Source organism: Notamacropus eugenii, chromosome 1 (genome assembly GCF_028372415.1).
Source record: "Notamacropus eugenii isolate mMacEug1 chromosome 1, mMacEug1.pri_v2, whole genome shotgun sequence".
Taxonomy (NCBI): domain Eukaryota; kingdom Metazoa; phylum Chordata; class Mammalia; order Diprotodontia; family Macropodidae; genus Notamacropus; species Notamacropus eugenii.
Window position 1 is genome coordinate 127214771 of NC_092872.1, and position 15106 is coordinate 127229876.

Genomic DNA, 15106 nt, shown 5'->3' on the forward strand with positions numbered 1-15106 from the left:
GGGATATGACCTACTGAAATGCTCCTAGTGCCTCCAGAAGTTCTTGAGAGTGATGAGGAGAGATGGAGAAGGGCAACAAGTAGGGATCCCCAGTTTCTGGAACCCTGTGTTTCCTGCAAAGCTTATCTTAAGCTCTACCTTATATGTATTTACATACATACCTACATATATCATCTCTCCCAATAGAATATAAGTCTCTTGAGGATAGGGGTGGTTTCATTTTTATCACTGTATCCCCAGCACCTAAAACAGTGCCTAATCTATAAATTCATCTGCATATACATATATATTAATAAATACTTGTTAATTGATTAGAGTTGTTTCGGATTTAATTTCAGAGTATTTTTTTCTTCCTTCTAAGGCTTCCAACAGACAACTGACTCTAATGTTGTTAACATTTTCAGGTTAAGGTGGACAAGAGCTGTGCCCTGGAACATGTGACCCGGGATCGGGTGAGAGGGGGTCAGCGGCGCAGGCCACCTACAAGAATCCACCTGAAAGAGGTGAGGACAATTCTGGCTGTGGCTTAGGCTGCTTAGGGCCTAACTGAGGGCTGGGTGCCCTCCCCACAAATGTCTTCTCTCTCCTACTAGTCCTACACACACACACACACACACGCACACACACACACACACACACACATGCACAAACAAACACACATACACACACTAGGGGTAACTACAATACAGGCAGCCGGGAAGAAGGAGGGTGGGGTTTGTATAGCTCCTTTGTCACCAGACAACAGCTGGTGAGGTCTGGGGGGCCAGCATCCCCAGAGATTACGTCTTTGTCCATTAGAATCCCCTCATCCTGGGGAAGGGGGAAGGGTCAGTATTAGTATCAGGCACAGGATAGTGCCTGGTACAGGACCACACCGTGGCTTTGTCCTGGGCCCCTGGATAGGCTGGTGTTTTAGTGCACATCCTTGAGGCCTGGGGCAGGGATCAAAGGCCATATACCTCCATGAGATGAAATAGGGTCATGGTTAGGGTCCAAAGGAAGGGGACTTTTATTTTATTTAGATAAAGCTGGAGGGATAGTGGTGAATATGTGTTTGCTTGCTTTTGTGAATGTCAAATGTGTGATTGTGTGCCCGAGATGGTGTGCTTGCACATATGTGACTGTGTGTGCCTCTTAGCTTCTGGGTGTGTATAACAAAACACAACAACAATAATAAAACATTTATTAAGCACCTACTGTGTACTGGGGATACAAATAAAAACCAAAGACAGTGTCTGACCTCAAGGAGCTTACCATCTAATGGGCAGGGGAAGACAACACACAAAAAGGAGCTGAAAGTGGGGAGAGGATAGAGATGGGAGGAGGTACCCAGGGCAGGGAAAACATGATGGAGAGTTCCAAGGAAATCTGAAAGCTGAGTAGCTGGTGAGAAAAGGGGGAGAAAAACTGTTCTGAGAGGTGTGTAGGGGTGTGTGTGTGTGTGTGTGTGTGTGTGTGTGTGTGTGAGCCAGGCTAAGTGGCTGTGTTTATTGTCTAAACAGTCATTCAGTAAGAACTTTGGGGCTGTCTGCTCTCTGCTATGTGCATGCACCAAGGGGCATGCTGCAGAAGGCTCTCATTTGAACTTTCTCCAGGAGCCTCTGACCGAGTTGGAAATATACGTGTGAAATGGCATGAGGAGTAATAATGACAGCATTAGCAGCGGATATTTATAGAGAGCTTTAAAGTTTACAGAGGATTTTACATGTACTAAATTACATGGGGGATCTTCACAGCTCCTCAGGGAGGTGACTCCCATTACTCTCCCTGCTTTAGAGATAAGGAAACTGAGGCTACTTAGGAGAAGTTGCCCAGGGTCACATAACTAGTAAGTGTCTTCAAACTCCCGTCTTCCAGACTGGATCCAGTGCTCCATCTACTATGTCACTTAGGTGCCTTAAACAAAGTGCTCTGTTTTCCCAGAGGAGGAAGGGAGATTTTTGGCTAGAATGTGCAGGGAAGACTTTAAGGAGACGGTAGCCATGTAAGCTGAGCCTCAAAAGATGGATGTTCATGAGCAGAGATGATGAGGAAGCCATCCTAGGCAGAGGCATGCTCAAAGGCTGAGCCAGAAATAGAAAAGACTTGCCAAGCTCAAGTTGGTTGGAGTTTTGGAGTTTCTATACATCTGGGAGGTTAGGCTGGCAAGGTGTTTGGGGGACAGATTGTAGAGAGCCTTGAATGGCAAACTAGGAATTTTGGAGCCTATTTAGGAAGTAGGGAGTTGTTATTTTTTTTTGTTTGTTTTGTTTTGTTTTCAAGTAGGGCAATGATAGATAATGACTTGTGCTTCCTGAATGTAAATCTGCTGGTGTCTTGGAGAGTGTTGAAGAAAGACTGGATACATAGTTAGACCACTGAGGAAGATATGATATTAGTATGTGAGTGAGGTAATACTAGGAAGGGGTAGAATTAGGGCACTAGTATAGGGAACAAGGAAGGAGGGTGGATATAGATGAAGGAAGTTATAAGCGAAGAACTGAATGGCTTGGTAATTGACTAGATTTGGAGACTGAGGAAGAGGGAAGAGTCCAATATTATTGAAGTTTTGAGCCACAGTGACCAGGATGACGATGATCCATTAACAGATACGGGAGAGGGATGGAGAAGATGGAGCGTTCCCTCTTAAATGCAATGAAAGTAATAATTCTTGGATAATTCATTTGATTTGGGACAAGAGGGAAGCATCCAAGGGAACATAGCCACTGAGTAATGGAAATGCAGGGCTACAGCTCAGAAGCTAGATTAGGGCTGGAAATGTCGATTTGGGCATCATTTGTGCAGAGGGCATAGGTGAGGCAGTGAGCATGGGTGGGATCACCAAGGGAGAGGAGAGCCGAGAGTTGAGACCAGAATATACACTTCTAGCTGGTGAGAGGAGGAAGGGGAGCCCATGAAATGGTCCTCGAAGTAGGAAGAGAACCAGGCCATCAGCCAGCATTTATTAAGCTCCCGTTACATACTAAGCAAAAATGAAAGTCTTTATCCTCCAGGATCTTATGTTTGATCATATTTTATACAGACACATATATGTATCTATACGATGATAGAAAATCATATAGAGATGAAATATATAATATATATGTTCATGTATGTGTCTGTATATATAGACACACGTTTATATTATCCTAAATTAATGCAAGGTAATGGGTGGGGGAAAGGGGAAGAAATCACTAACAGCTAAGAGAACCAGGAAAGACTTAATGTATAAGGTGGTACTTGAGCTGAGCTTTGAAGGAAGCTAGGGATTTCAGGGGACAGAACTAAGAAGGAACTATACTGTAGATGTGGGGAACAGCCAATGCAGAGACATGGGAGATGGAGTGGCTTGTGGGAGGGACAGTTAGAAGAGCAGTTTATCTGGACTACAGAGTGTGTGAATGATGGTCATCAAGTAAAATAAGGCCAGAAAGGAGGAAGGTTGTGCAAGGTGCTCAATATTGCACAAGGGAGCTTATACTCATTTGATCCCCGAATTGATAGGGACCCACAGGAATTTTGTGAGCAGGGGTAGACCTGAGCTATGGAAAATCAGTTTGGTAGGTATGTGAAGGATGTTTTGGAGAAGGTAAGAGACTTGAGGAGAGAGATAAACGAGGAAGCCATTACAATACTGGGACAGTGTCCTAGTGTCCCAAAATGGAAGAGGAGAGAATTGTAAGTGGGAAAGGCCTGGTAAGATATGTCAGATGCAGCAATAGGTCAGAGAATGGGAGGAAAGCTGTTAGATTTTGCAGTTTGAATGTCATGGGTGACCTTTGAGAGAGCAGCAGTTTTAGGGGCAGCTCAGTGGATAGAGCAGCTGAGTTCAAATCTGGCGTTAGACCCTTACTAGCTGTGTGACTGTGGCAAGTTGCCTAATCGAGAGAGAAAAGCTTATAAGATGATGGAGAAAGGCAGGGATAGATAAAGACAGACAGAGACAGAGAATCAAAGACAGAGAAAGAAGAGGAAAGGGAGGCAGTAGGAACAGACCACTCATTCAGGTAGGCAGCTTGGGTGTGAAAGGAAGAAAGTGAAGGTTGTTTCCAAAATTGGGAAAAGCTGATCATGTTTTGGGGGCAGAATTGGAGCTAGCCGCTAGAGAGAGCAAGAGTGAAATTGCTGGAGAGAATTGAGGGACCCAGGTCTCAGTGGGGATAAAATAGATCTTGAGATCAGGGCAAGAGGCAAGAAGAGAGGAAGGAGGAGGCTGTATATCTGAGTGTCTTTGTGGTTGAGCAGTCGGACAGAATCTCTGGGTCTTACAGGTTAGGCTGTACAGTGAGAGGGCCCTTGCTTAGACCTTGCATGAATCTGAAAGAATCTCTCAGGAGAGATCGGTATGCTGGGTAGAGGTGGGATCCCTGCTTTGCAGAACATACCCAGACTCTTCAGAGATCAGAGAAGCCCTGGGCAAGCTGGAGGAGCGAGTCATCATGGCCCAGCTCCACAGAACCCTCAAGACAGGCAAGGAGGTGGGGAGGAAGAGGGACTTTTTGATATGTTTATTATGCAACTGTTTTCTTTCCTCCTGAAAATAAACTGTGGTTTTGGGGCTGGCCCTTACTTAACCTTTGGATTTCTCCTGTATTTGTGACTGTTCCTTCTTCCCTCGGGGTGAATGTTCCCCTGGATAGCAGACCCGAGGACTCACTGGATTAGGAATCACTTGGGAATAGCTGTGCCGGTTCCTAGAGCCAAGATAGGGTGTCTGGGGAAACTACTGAGTGGCTGTTTTTTTCTTCTTCTAAATAGGATCCCAATTCATAACAACTTCCTGTCTATGACAGACAGTGGCAGGTTTCTTCTTAGACCCTTGTGAAACCTGGGAGATGAAGGGGGAACCTGCCTTTCCTTACACCACTGTTCCCATCAGACACAATACACAGACACAATCCCCTAGAAGGTTGAGCATACCTGAATGTAAAAGGAAAAAAATGTAGCCTGTTAAGAAGAGGACTTGGGAGGGGAATGAGGGTGGGGAGAAGACGTTCAAATTCTACGGCTGATCAGTTGTAGAATGTCTCTGTTCACTACTTTTGTACTTCAATTTCTCCCTCTATGTTGTGGTGTAAATAGTCAGAGGGTGATTGGAGCAGGAGTGCGAGACAGAGCTCAGATAGAATTACGGAGGACATTTACTGACCCTGCCACCCCACTCCAAAATTTCATCTGAAATGGGGTGAGAGTAGGGGAGGGGTGGAAAAAAATGTATGTGAGGAAGAGAGGGACACCAGACAAGTGGTATAAGAGTGGAGAAGGGGGACGGGGAGCAGGACTGGCACTTTGTTGATGCGGATCTTAGAGAGCAGGTCTTTACAGAATACCTGGAGCATTTCCCATTTTTCCTACTTAATGGTATTTATGAAGCTTCTGAGACCATGAATAGTCTCCAGGAAGACAGCAAGTTTCTACCACAGGAACCATGTTGATCCTCTTGTCTAAACCCCTCATTCTACATATGAGGAAACTGAGGCCCAGGGAGAAGAGACTTGTCCCTGGTCACACAGTGTATTAGTGAGAGATCTGGGACTAGAACCCAAGTATCCTGAGGCCCAGTCTATTGTTCTCTTCTGTTAATATTTACACAGCTTTTCCTACTAGCCATCTTCTTGTGGTGCCCAGTATTTGACTGATTGACTTACTGGCTGGTGGCTTCCTTGATTTCCACACAACTCACTGGACTTGAGTTTGGTCCATTGTCCTTGTTCAGAACTCTTCCTCACTAGAAGAACGTTGCTGTCCATGATGTCCTAGGAATAGTTTGTTTTTTTTTTCCAAAGGTAGTGGTGCTGTGAAGCTGATGTGGGAAAAGCCATCCCAGTTTGGTAGGGAGAAGCCACAACTTTATGGACCCTGCTCAGGCTCATTCTCTCTGCCTCCCTCCATTTTATCCCCCAACTACAGACTAAGTCCATAACATGTATGCTGGTAAGCCCAACTCAGAAGAAATCAGGCCATAGCTATGAAGGAGAGAGTCACAGAGTCACAGAACATTAAAAGAAACCTTAGAAATCTTCTAGTCAAAATCAAGTCCCAGAGATGTTCAGTGACCTGCCCACAGTCACATAATTGACTAGGCTTGATGGTCCATGCCTAAAATGCTACTGCTTGGGAAGAGTGAGATTGGTGGATCCCTTGAGCTTGAGAGTTCTGAGCTGAAACTGATTAGGCATCTGAGCTAAGTCCAGAACCAATATGATGGTCCCTTGGGAACAGAGGCCCATCAGGTGGCCCAAGAAAGACAAGGTAGTCAAATATTTTGTGCCAATCAGCAGTGGGATTGGGTCTGTGAGTGGTTATACTTCCAGCCTCCCAAAAAGCCCCCAAAACACCAAACAGAAAAGCTTTAATGTCAGTTATTAACCAATCTGGAACTAGAACCTATCTCCCCTGCCTCTCAGCTCAGTGCTCTTTTCCCATTTGTAAGTATTATAAATAATAAACTACATCTTTCCTTTATATTCAGGTTCCTTTAGAATGTCATAGAATTCTATTGTGTGTGTATGGGGCAGAGGAGGAGGGGCACAGAGTAGAGTAAATGCCTGGCAACCCTGAAACTTACCTAAAGCAATTGCTTGAACCCCCTGACTCCAATGACTTTTGGGAAGAGGTTTAGTATCATTTGTAAGCTGTCCTCACCACTCTCTGCTTTGCCTTCTCCATGCCTAGAGTGATAGTAGTTGTGGAAGATGGCATTTAGTCTCTCCTCTTCTCTCCCCCAACCAGGTGGCCAGTGCTGCTTCAGATGGGCTGTCGAGGCTGGACCTTGATGTGCCAGACAGTGGGCCGCCATCTTTTACTTCCAGCAACAACATCAGCGATTCCCCTCCTACAGAGATACCTCGACCACCGATGCCTCCAACCAAACCCCCTTCCCAGGATCCAGAGAAGCCAAATTTGGAAGATAGTACTGAAAAACCAGAGGCAAAGGAGAGTACCCCAGCTCCTGCATCAGATAATCCTCAGGACCATCCCGAGCACCAGGGTATGGTAGAAACAGTTGAGGAGGACTTGGAAACCTCGACCCTACCTGGAGGTAGTAAGGAGAACCTGACAGAAGGAAACAAGAGCTTAGAAAAGCCTCCTGAGCCACCTCCCAAGGTCCAGCCTGACAAACTGAAAATAAGCTGGGAAAATCCAAGCCCAGAGCCTCCTACCCCTGCTGGCAAAGAATCAGATCAACCCACCAGTTCAGAGACTGCTTCCAAGGAGGGAGGGAAACCCCCAGCCCCTCCACCAAAGATCCTGTCTGAGAAATTAAAAGCATCTCTGAAGGGGAGTGAGACCACCAGCCTAGAGCAATGCCAAGACTCCCAGGCTTCCAAGACCCTTGATCCCGATCCAGCTTGTTCCCAAGTTTCAGTGAATGGCCTGACTGACAATGCAAATGGAGTTGAGCATGTTCTAGAATCAGGTGTTCCGAGAGCCATGGAGCATGGAGGAGACCAGAAGACTCCCCAGAAAGAGGGTGAGGGGCAGCTGGCCCCTGCAGAGCCCAGTTCAGCTGCCTTAGAGGACAAAGGAGCCCAGGAGAGCTCAGGAGCAACTCTCCAGGACAAGTCTCCTAGACTGCCATCACTGCAGCCCCGATGTGCCTCCCTTGGGGATCTGCTGACTGAGAGTGACAAGGGTCAATGCCTGCCCTTATATAGGCACCAGCTGGTCAAGATAGAGAAGAAGATGACTTCTGAAAGGGAAAAGACTGAGCAGCTCTTGAGCCAGGTCCTAGGCAGGGAGTTGGAGCATGCTCAGGAGGGAAACGGACCCCCTGTCAATGCCGAGACGTTGCTCAACCAGGCTGTAGAGCAGCTGAGGCAAGCGACCCAAGTCTTGCAAGAAATTAAAGTTTTAGGAGAACTGAACAAGGAACCATCGACCACCCTGACAGAGAAGCAGAGAGAAAAGCAGAAGGACCTAGTGACTCTGTATAGGAGAAGTGCTCCCTAGGGCATGCTTAAGCACTTTTTTCTTCTTTTTTTTCCCTTTTATGGTCTCCCTCAAAATTTTTATTCACCAGTGCTGTTACTGGGCCAGCAGACAGTCATGAGTCTAAGCTGAGCCCTGCTCCTTGTCCAGCCACTTTCTTAGCAATGGCCCCCTTTCCTCTTCTCTTTAATATTCTCTTTCTAGTGAAGTCTTCCCTTCATTTATGTCGAGGGATGACAGCCCATTAGTAAACCAGATGACTGGTTGGTAAATCAGTCAATCATATGTCTCTGTCTTGAAGCCCTGCAGGGGTCGACATCTAACCCCAAATAGCTGGATACACCCAGGATGCCTCAGGGTGCTTGGCCTCAGACACAGGGAAGGGGATCCTTATGGGGGTGGCCACGAATATCCAGGCTCATTTCTGCTGTGTGGTCTCCTCACCTTCTGGTCATCTGCATGCTCATTTGAAGGTAAAATCAGGCTGAGTGGTGGATCAGTCAGTAGAGGAAAGGTATCTTTGGATGGAAGGCCAGTTATTCCAGAAGAGAACAGTCATACACTGTAACTGTTCTGGAAATTCTCTCTCTCCTCCTCCTTTCAATGGGGAATTGTTGTCTGGCGTTGCCTGGCCATATCCATGGGTTGAGTCTAGGACTAGGACTTTCCCAACATGGTCTAGGCTGGAGCTATTGATCAGTAGCTTAAGAGGGAACTATGAAGTATCTGGGACACATAATTTACCCAGGATTCTCCAGGGATGGATGGTCCCTAGAGACTAGGCCAGTTGTATTTCTTGGGATGTGTTCCCCTCTGCCATTATCCTGAGGTCCTACATGGTCAGCACAGAGAGATATGAGTGATGATAGTGTCCACTACCCACTCAGGGAGAAAAGTCATGGCTGCCTTTGATTATTCTTAATGTCTCAGTATTTGTTGTCTTAGCCACTTTGGTTTAGCTTTGGGACCATTATTAACCCTATGTCCTGAAGAGGGTTGGGAGTGTGCCAAGAGTTTACATTCTGGGCTTTAGGGCACATCATCGCATCACTTTATTGTGTCCTTTGGGGAAAGGGAATTTGGGGGCAAATACTCAAGGACTACCTAGATGAACTATCTACCTGTGCCTCTCAAAAAAGAGTTTGAGTCTTTCTACTTTTTAGTTCCTAAAACTCAAACAATCAAGCTGAGACCCTTTCCCAGACTGGCGGGATGGGGGGTTGCTGCTGCAGAATAAGGAGAGATAAGGAGGAGGAGTACTGCTTGACCTTAGGGGACCAATTAGCTATGGAATTCTGAGCCAATGTAGGTTTCCATGATTCCTTTGGAAGGGCCCTCAAGAGCTTACCTGGTTCATCCCCCTACTTTTGTGCAGGATTGTGACCTAGACTACCCAAATTCTTTAATTCGTTTCAATTCTGGACACTCAAAAGAACCATTTTTTTAGATTGCAAAATAAATACACCTCCAGGAGGATCATAATTTTTGCCCTCCTTGAGTGACCTTTACATTTATCTGTCTATATATTTAGTCACCTCCCTTCACCTGGATTGGTTAAAGAGCTGTCATAGATGTCAGTCAGGCCATTTCTTGTAAATGATCAAAAAATTCATTTGAGTGGTATTAGTTACAGTAATTGAATTGATGGAAATTGTCCTGGGAATGAGTAATTCCTCTCAGCCAGACCAGCCAGACCAGCCAGGGCCAGATGAGAGATTCCACCAAGTTCAATGTGGATAATCTGGGATAGAGTTGAATCTGGTGGTAACTTGTGTCCTCCTCTATCCTCACCTTTCTCCTTCCTAATCATACACCTACTTTTCCCTGGGGCTGGAGATTTGGATGATTGAGTGGAAAGAAGGAAGGACTAGTGAAGTGATAGGAATTACATTTTCTCTACCTTTCTTTCCCTCCAAACTATCTCCTCTGTCAGGGTTTGTAGGGGAGGGAAGGGCAGGGTGGTAGAGGGGAGATACCATGGTCAATTCGTCTTGTATCTCACACAGATTATTCATTTTACTGTCTGGCAATGTTTGCCTTCCTGGCCTCCTCCTTCCACCCACCAAGACCAGACTCTGCATTTTCAGAAGCTGGTCTTGGTACCAATCAGCTGCTTCCGAAGGAACAACCTGGAACTCATTATCCCCAGGTGTATGTAATGAATAGTTACCTGTGATAGCCGCAGAATGCCTTCTCAGGAGCCTAACCCAGTCTGGAAATTTCACAAAAGGCCCCCCAAAATCTATGCTGGGTTCAGACATTTTCCAGACTTTTTTTTTTCGCATGAGCACTTTTTGTTTAGTGAAGGATTAAAAAAGAGAATACCACCATAGACCTGGGTAATAATGCCACCCTGGTACAGTGCCTTGCACACAGTAGTCATTAAATGTTGGAACTGCAGGCTGGCATTGGCTACAGCAGAGATTAGCAATATAAGTTGATGCCTTATTTACTGAAATTTTATCTTTTAACACAAGATATCGCCATGAGTAAAGCTGCCCTTTCTCCAGGGTGCTGCTGGAAGTATGGGGTGTAATTGGACTTATTCCTAGAATTCTGCTTTAGAGAGGTGTATGGGGACTTGTTTGCTGACAGTCTTCAGCTCCCTGTAACTTTGAGACACACACCTTAGTTCTCCGTAACACTCAGGGCTGAATGGAGATGGGAGATGTGGTGGACCTCCCATTTCTGGAGGTTACTATAGGGCTTCCAGTTCCTGGGAAGTGACAGTAAGCAAGGCTCAGAGAGAAAAAGATGGGGGTCTCTAAGAAGAAGTGGCACCCTGGAGTAGGCACCAGGCCTATATTTCATGTAAATAAGAGCCAATGAGTTAATAGATTCCCACCGTCCTTTCTTTCCCTATGAGGACATCTCTCCCCACTGCCCCTTCTCTATGGGGCCTGGTTTAAAAAACTGAATCATTGATCTAGGTTGATCTGTTGTGTCCTGTTCCAGTCCAATCCATTTTTAAGGCCAGTTTGGCATCAGCTCCACATATAGGGTTCTCCTTTCTTAATGAAAGAGGTAAAGGGGGACAACAAATGTGAATAGTGGTGGTGGTTTCACCCACCTGTCCAGAAGAGGAGGAGGAGGAGAAATAGCATTCAGCATCTTTTGCTTCTAAAACACAACATCATTTTTGAGAGTTGGAAATAAAAGCCCTTTTTAAGTAAGTCTCTGCCCTGGAGCTGTTTGTTGGTGACAAGACTATGAGCTGGGGAGAGAAGACCAGAGGACTTAGGACCAAAACTGAAGCCCCTGGCAGACACCGAGCCTTGGGTGTTGGAGAGAAGATGGTCTGGCCGGCTCAGGTCCTTGGGATCCAGGCCCTTGGAGAGATTCATTGACCCTTCTTTCTAAGCTTCCTGGAAGTGATGTTCCTTTTCTCAAGCCTTCTGAACTTCAGTCAGGCACCTTTGATTTCAGTCCCCCACCCCACCCCAAGTCAGTTTTGTTCCACTGTTATCTTTCTGAGTCCATGGAGGGGAATTGGAAATGGTTCCTGCAGAGGAGCTGGTGACCGTAGCAAGTGACAACATGTGAGGACTGCCCCCCACCCCCAGCCATCAGCATGACAGCAAGCATGGCCATGTTCTTCAAAGGGCCCCCCCCACTCTCTCCTTAGGACCTCACACCCTAGGCCAGCCAGGATCATGTTCAGAATATGATCCACAGGAGTGAGGCAATATGATGATAGGATCCCAAGTCAAAAGACCCACTTTCATTGAACCAGAAAGCTCAGGCTTGGGAGGAGTAGTTCCCTCACTCTCTGCTCCCCTACTCTCTGAGTTGGTTCATGCATATACCATTTCCCCTGCTTCAGGGCCCCAGTCTGTGAAACCTGATGGCTGGGGGAGGAGAGACCTCGCAAGGAGCCTTAGCTGAGAAGTGGGTGGCCCAGCTTCTCTAGTGTATTTATTATTGAGCTAATAAAGGTCAAGAAGAGAACTCTCAGTCCTTTGAATGTCACAGCAGTTTGGGGGCAGGAGGTGAGTGGCAGGTATCTATCTTTAGGTCAATAGAGGCCTACTACATTCAGAGGAAATAAATACTTTTCCATTAAAAACAATCTAAAAGAGAATTTCTCGGTGGTTTTGAATCCCAGATGTCTGCAGAGGGTGACATTTTTGACTGAGGGGAAACTGAGGGAGGAATCTCCATGGGCTGGGGAGCAGTGAGTTGGGGGCTAAGGATGGGTTCTTCAGGATGGCCTCGGGAGCCCCACTCTCCCTAGGCTTTTCACCTTCAAGCATTACTAGGAGTGAGGGGGCCAATGAAAGCAGGGATGCTACTCTCCTAGCTTCCTGAAGCCTTCCCCCAGAGCACCTACTACTCCCAAAGCTATCTAAGGCATCTGGGGTGGGAGGAGCCACAGACTGGCCTGTTCATCTCCGCCCCACCCCCTTCCTTTCCTCTGAGGACCCAGAGAATCTCCCCTCACCCCAGCCAGCTCTGCAGCTCAGGCCAGCTACAGAACTGCAAGGCATTGGAGGCAATGTTTCCTTATAAGGATAACTACAATGTCATGATGAAACTGTGCCCCTGTCCTGCCCCAGCCCCCTCTGGTCCACCCTCAGGCCCTCCTGCTGGGGAGGGGGAAGGGGAAATGAGTGTTACAACTACTGCAGCTGACAGATAGCAGCAGCAGCCAGCATCAGCTGAGGCCCCACTCACCACAGGAACTCACACGCGAGGCCCTAGCCACCCCTTTCCTCTTCCTGCAGAGAACAGAGGCCCTGGGAGCAGCCCTCCGAGCCCTGGGCTGCCTGGCCAGCTGAGGGGATGGGCTTCCTGGCCTTCCAGGGCCAAGAATAACAGGGGGGGGGGTGGTGGTGAAAAACCACACTTGGGACTTTCCAGAGGTTCTGGGCCTGGACAGGACTCTGGGGTAGGGGAAGGAAAAGCCGAGAGACTGGCTTTGGGAGGCCAGGGCACTGAATTTGAGGGCCCACTTTCTGAATTAACATCTGACTTGTCCGTCACCCAGGGTTCAAGTTTACACCATCCCTCCCCCTCCCCAAACTGCCCCTGAGTCATTGAACTGTAATTTCAGGCTTTCCTGTGGTCTGGTCTCTCACGATCCATGCATACCCAATGCCTGGCACATAGGAGGTTCTTTGGTCCAGCCTCTCATACAATGCCTGGCACATGGGAGGTTCTTTGGTCCAGCCTCTCATACTGAATGCATACCCAATGCCTGGCACATGGGAGGTTCTTTGGTCCAGCCTCTCATACTGAATGCTAGATTTAAAAAAAAAATTGTCCCTCTCAATTCTCTTGACATGATGCCTTTTCCTCTCAGAGCAGGGTTCCGTATTCTGCACCTTTCCAGGGTCTCTCCAGTCTTGATGCTGGATCCAACCCCACACTGCCATTAGCTCCCTCTTGTCCACCTAATCTGATCAATTCAGAGACCCAGACTCAGGGATTATTGGGGCTGGAGGGACTTTATAGATCTGCTGTAAATCCCTTGTTCTACAAATGAAACAGGTCTGAAGAGCTTAAGGCCCTTGCCCACTGTCATATAAGTAGTTAATGGCAAACCTAGGCCTTAAATGCTAAGAATCTTGATTCCTAGGTTCATGGGATCTTAGATTTAAGACTAGTAGGGACCTTCATTTTATAGATGAAGACACAGAAGTGTAGGGAATTCAAGTGATCTGTCTAAACTCACATAGTGGGATTTGGACTCAGGTCATCTGACTTCCAATGCTTCTTCCAACTGCACATCCTCTCAGCCCCTTTGCAGGGTTCCCCTCCAGCAAACCATCTGCTCATTCAAGCCATGGCGTTGATTACTGGTAAATGACAGATTAATGTGTTATCTGTCCTAGGTGATAGATTATTTTTTTTTAACAGTGGCCTTCAGTGCCTTAAACTGAAGAAATGATTAATGGGGGAATTCCTGGTGCTGTCACAGGATGTTGGGGAAGGAAGTTTGGGGGCAGGCAGGGCAAACCCAACATCCCTAAAATCATATTAGGAAAGAGCCACCCACTCTGTCTCAGCATACCCTCTGGTCTCATTGATACTCATGGATCCAGCGGAGGTATCAGGGCTCTTAACTTAGTGGAAGCAGAGGAAAAATGACCCTCCTCTTATACTTTGCTGGAAATTGTTTACTATGTTATGCTTAAAGTATTTATTTTCAGTATTGTAAAACGAATGAAAGTGATTCTAGGAGACAGGCTGCATGGATGGGGGAGGGAAGCAGAGTATGGGAGATGATGATTCAGCAAAGAGAAGCTGGGGAAGTGAGTGAAACTAGTAAGTAACCTGAGCCTAGAGAATGGAGACCCTTCCTTGAACTAGGACCTATCAATCGTATCTACAGAGCAAATGAACCAAGAACCAGAGACATCTTTCAGAGGGGAAGAAGGATCTTAGCAAATATCCCAAAAGGAAAGAGTGGTTGTGAGATGAGAATAGATAGAGAGTTGGCTTCCGGTTCTTGGGAGAACTGAGGTGGTGGAACTTGGCTCCTAGTAATGATGGCACCAGATACTGAGGCCATGCAGTGGCTAGGTAGACTAGACCAAGATGCTAGGTGGCACCGGGGGCAGAGAGCTGAAGCTGTAGTGGACAACCAGAAGTTCAGGGGATGACTTTTGGGGGCTCCGTAAGGAAGTATCTTTCTTATACTGGAGCTAGGAGAGGAGTCTAGGGGTCTAGGACTGCTAGAGTCTCATTGAGTACAGTGCAACCTGGGAGCTTACACCTTGGAGATAAGGGGAGGAAGCAGGCTTTGGGAAGGTCTGGATAATCACTCCAGACTTGGAAGTGGTGGAGGTATTACCCATCCAAATATGGATTGGAGTTTGAGGAGACTTCTTTAACATCCAATCCTGATGAGATTGAAGGGAGCAAAAGAACCTGGGGGGCAGATTTTGGGCTGACCTAAATTGGTTAGATATTAGTGGAAGTGAGGATTAGGATCTTTGTGAAACTTGTCAATTCCTGAGTTTCTGTGTGTGTGTGTGTGCTGTTGTTGTCTCTTCATTTCCTAGTAAAAATTCCTCCTACTCATAAGAAAAATATGTTGTTCCCTGTTGATCTAAAGGAAAAGACAGTTTTCCATGAATGAGTTGGGGGGAATCAGTGTGTCCCCCGTGTTCAGGTAAAATCCTGAACGTGTGGAAAGTGGGGCAGATGTCGGGGTGAGAATCCAGAAAGGTCTACAAACACATCCAGCTGT

At 46.7% G+C, this 15106-nt stretch overlaps 1 protein-coding gene across 1 annotated transcript in view; it reads left to right on the forward strand.

Annotated features, from left to right (window-relative positions):
- PLEKHO2 (pleckstrin homology domain containing O2) overlaps positions 1–11084 on the forward strand; it is a 39739-nt gene extending 28655 nt beyond the window's left edge. Inside the window, exons 5-6 of the mRNA XM_072613890.1 lie at positions 405–503; positions 6712–11084. Coding sequence (XP_072469991.1) covers positions 405–503; positions 6712–7932 — 1320 coding nt within the window. The 3' untranslated portion in view covers positions 7933–11084. The remainder of the gene's footprint in view (positions 1–404; positions 504–6711) is intronic.
- Positions 11085–15106: the final 4022 nt, after the last annotated feature.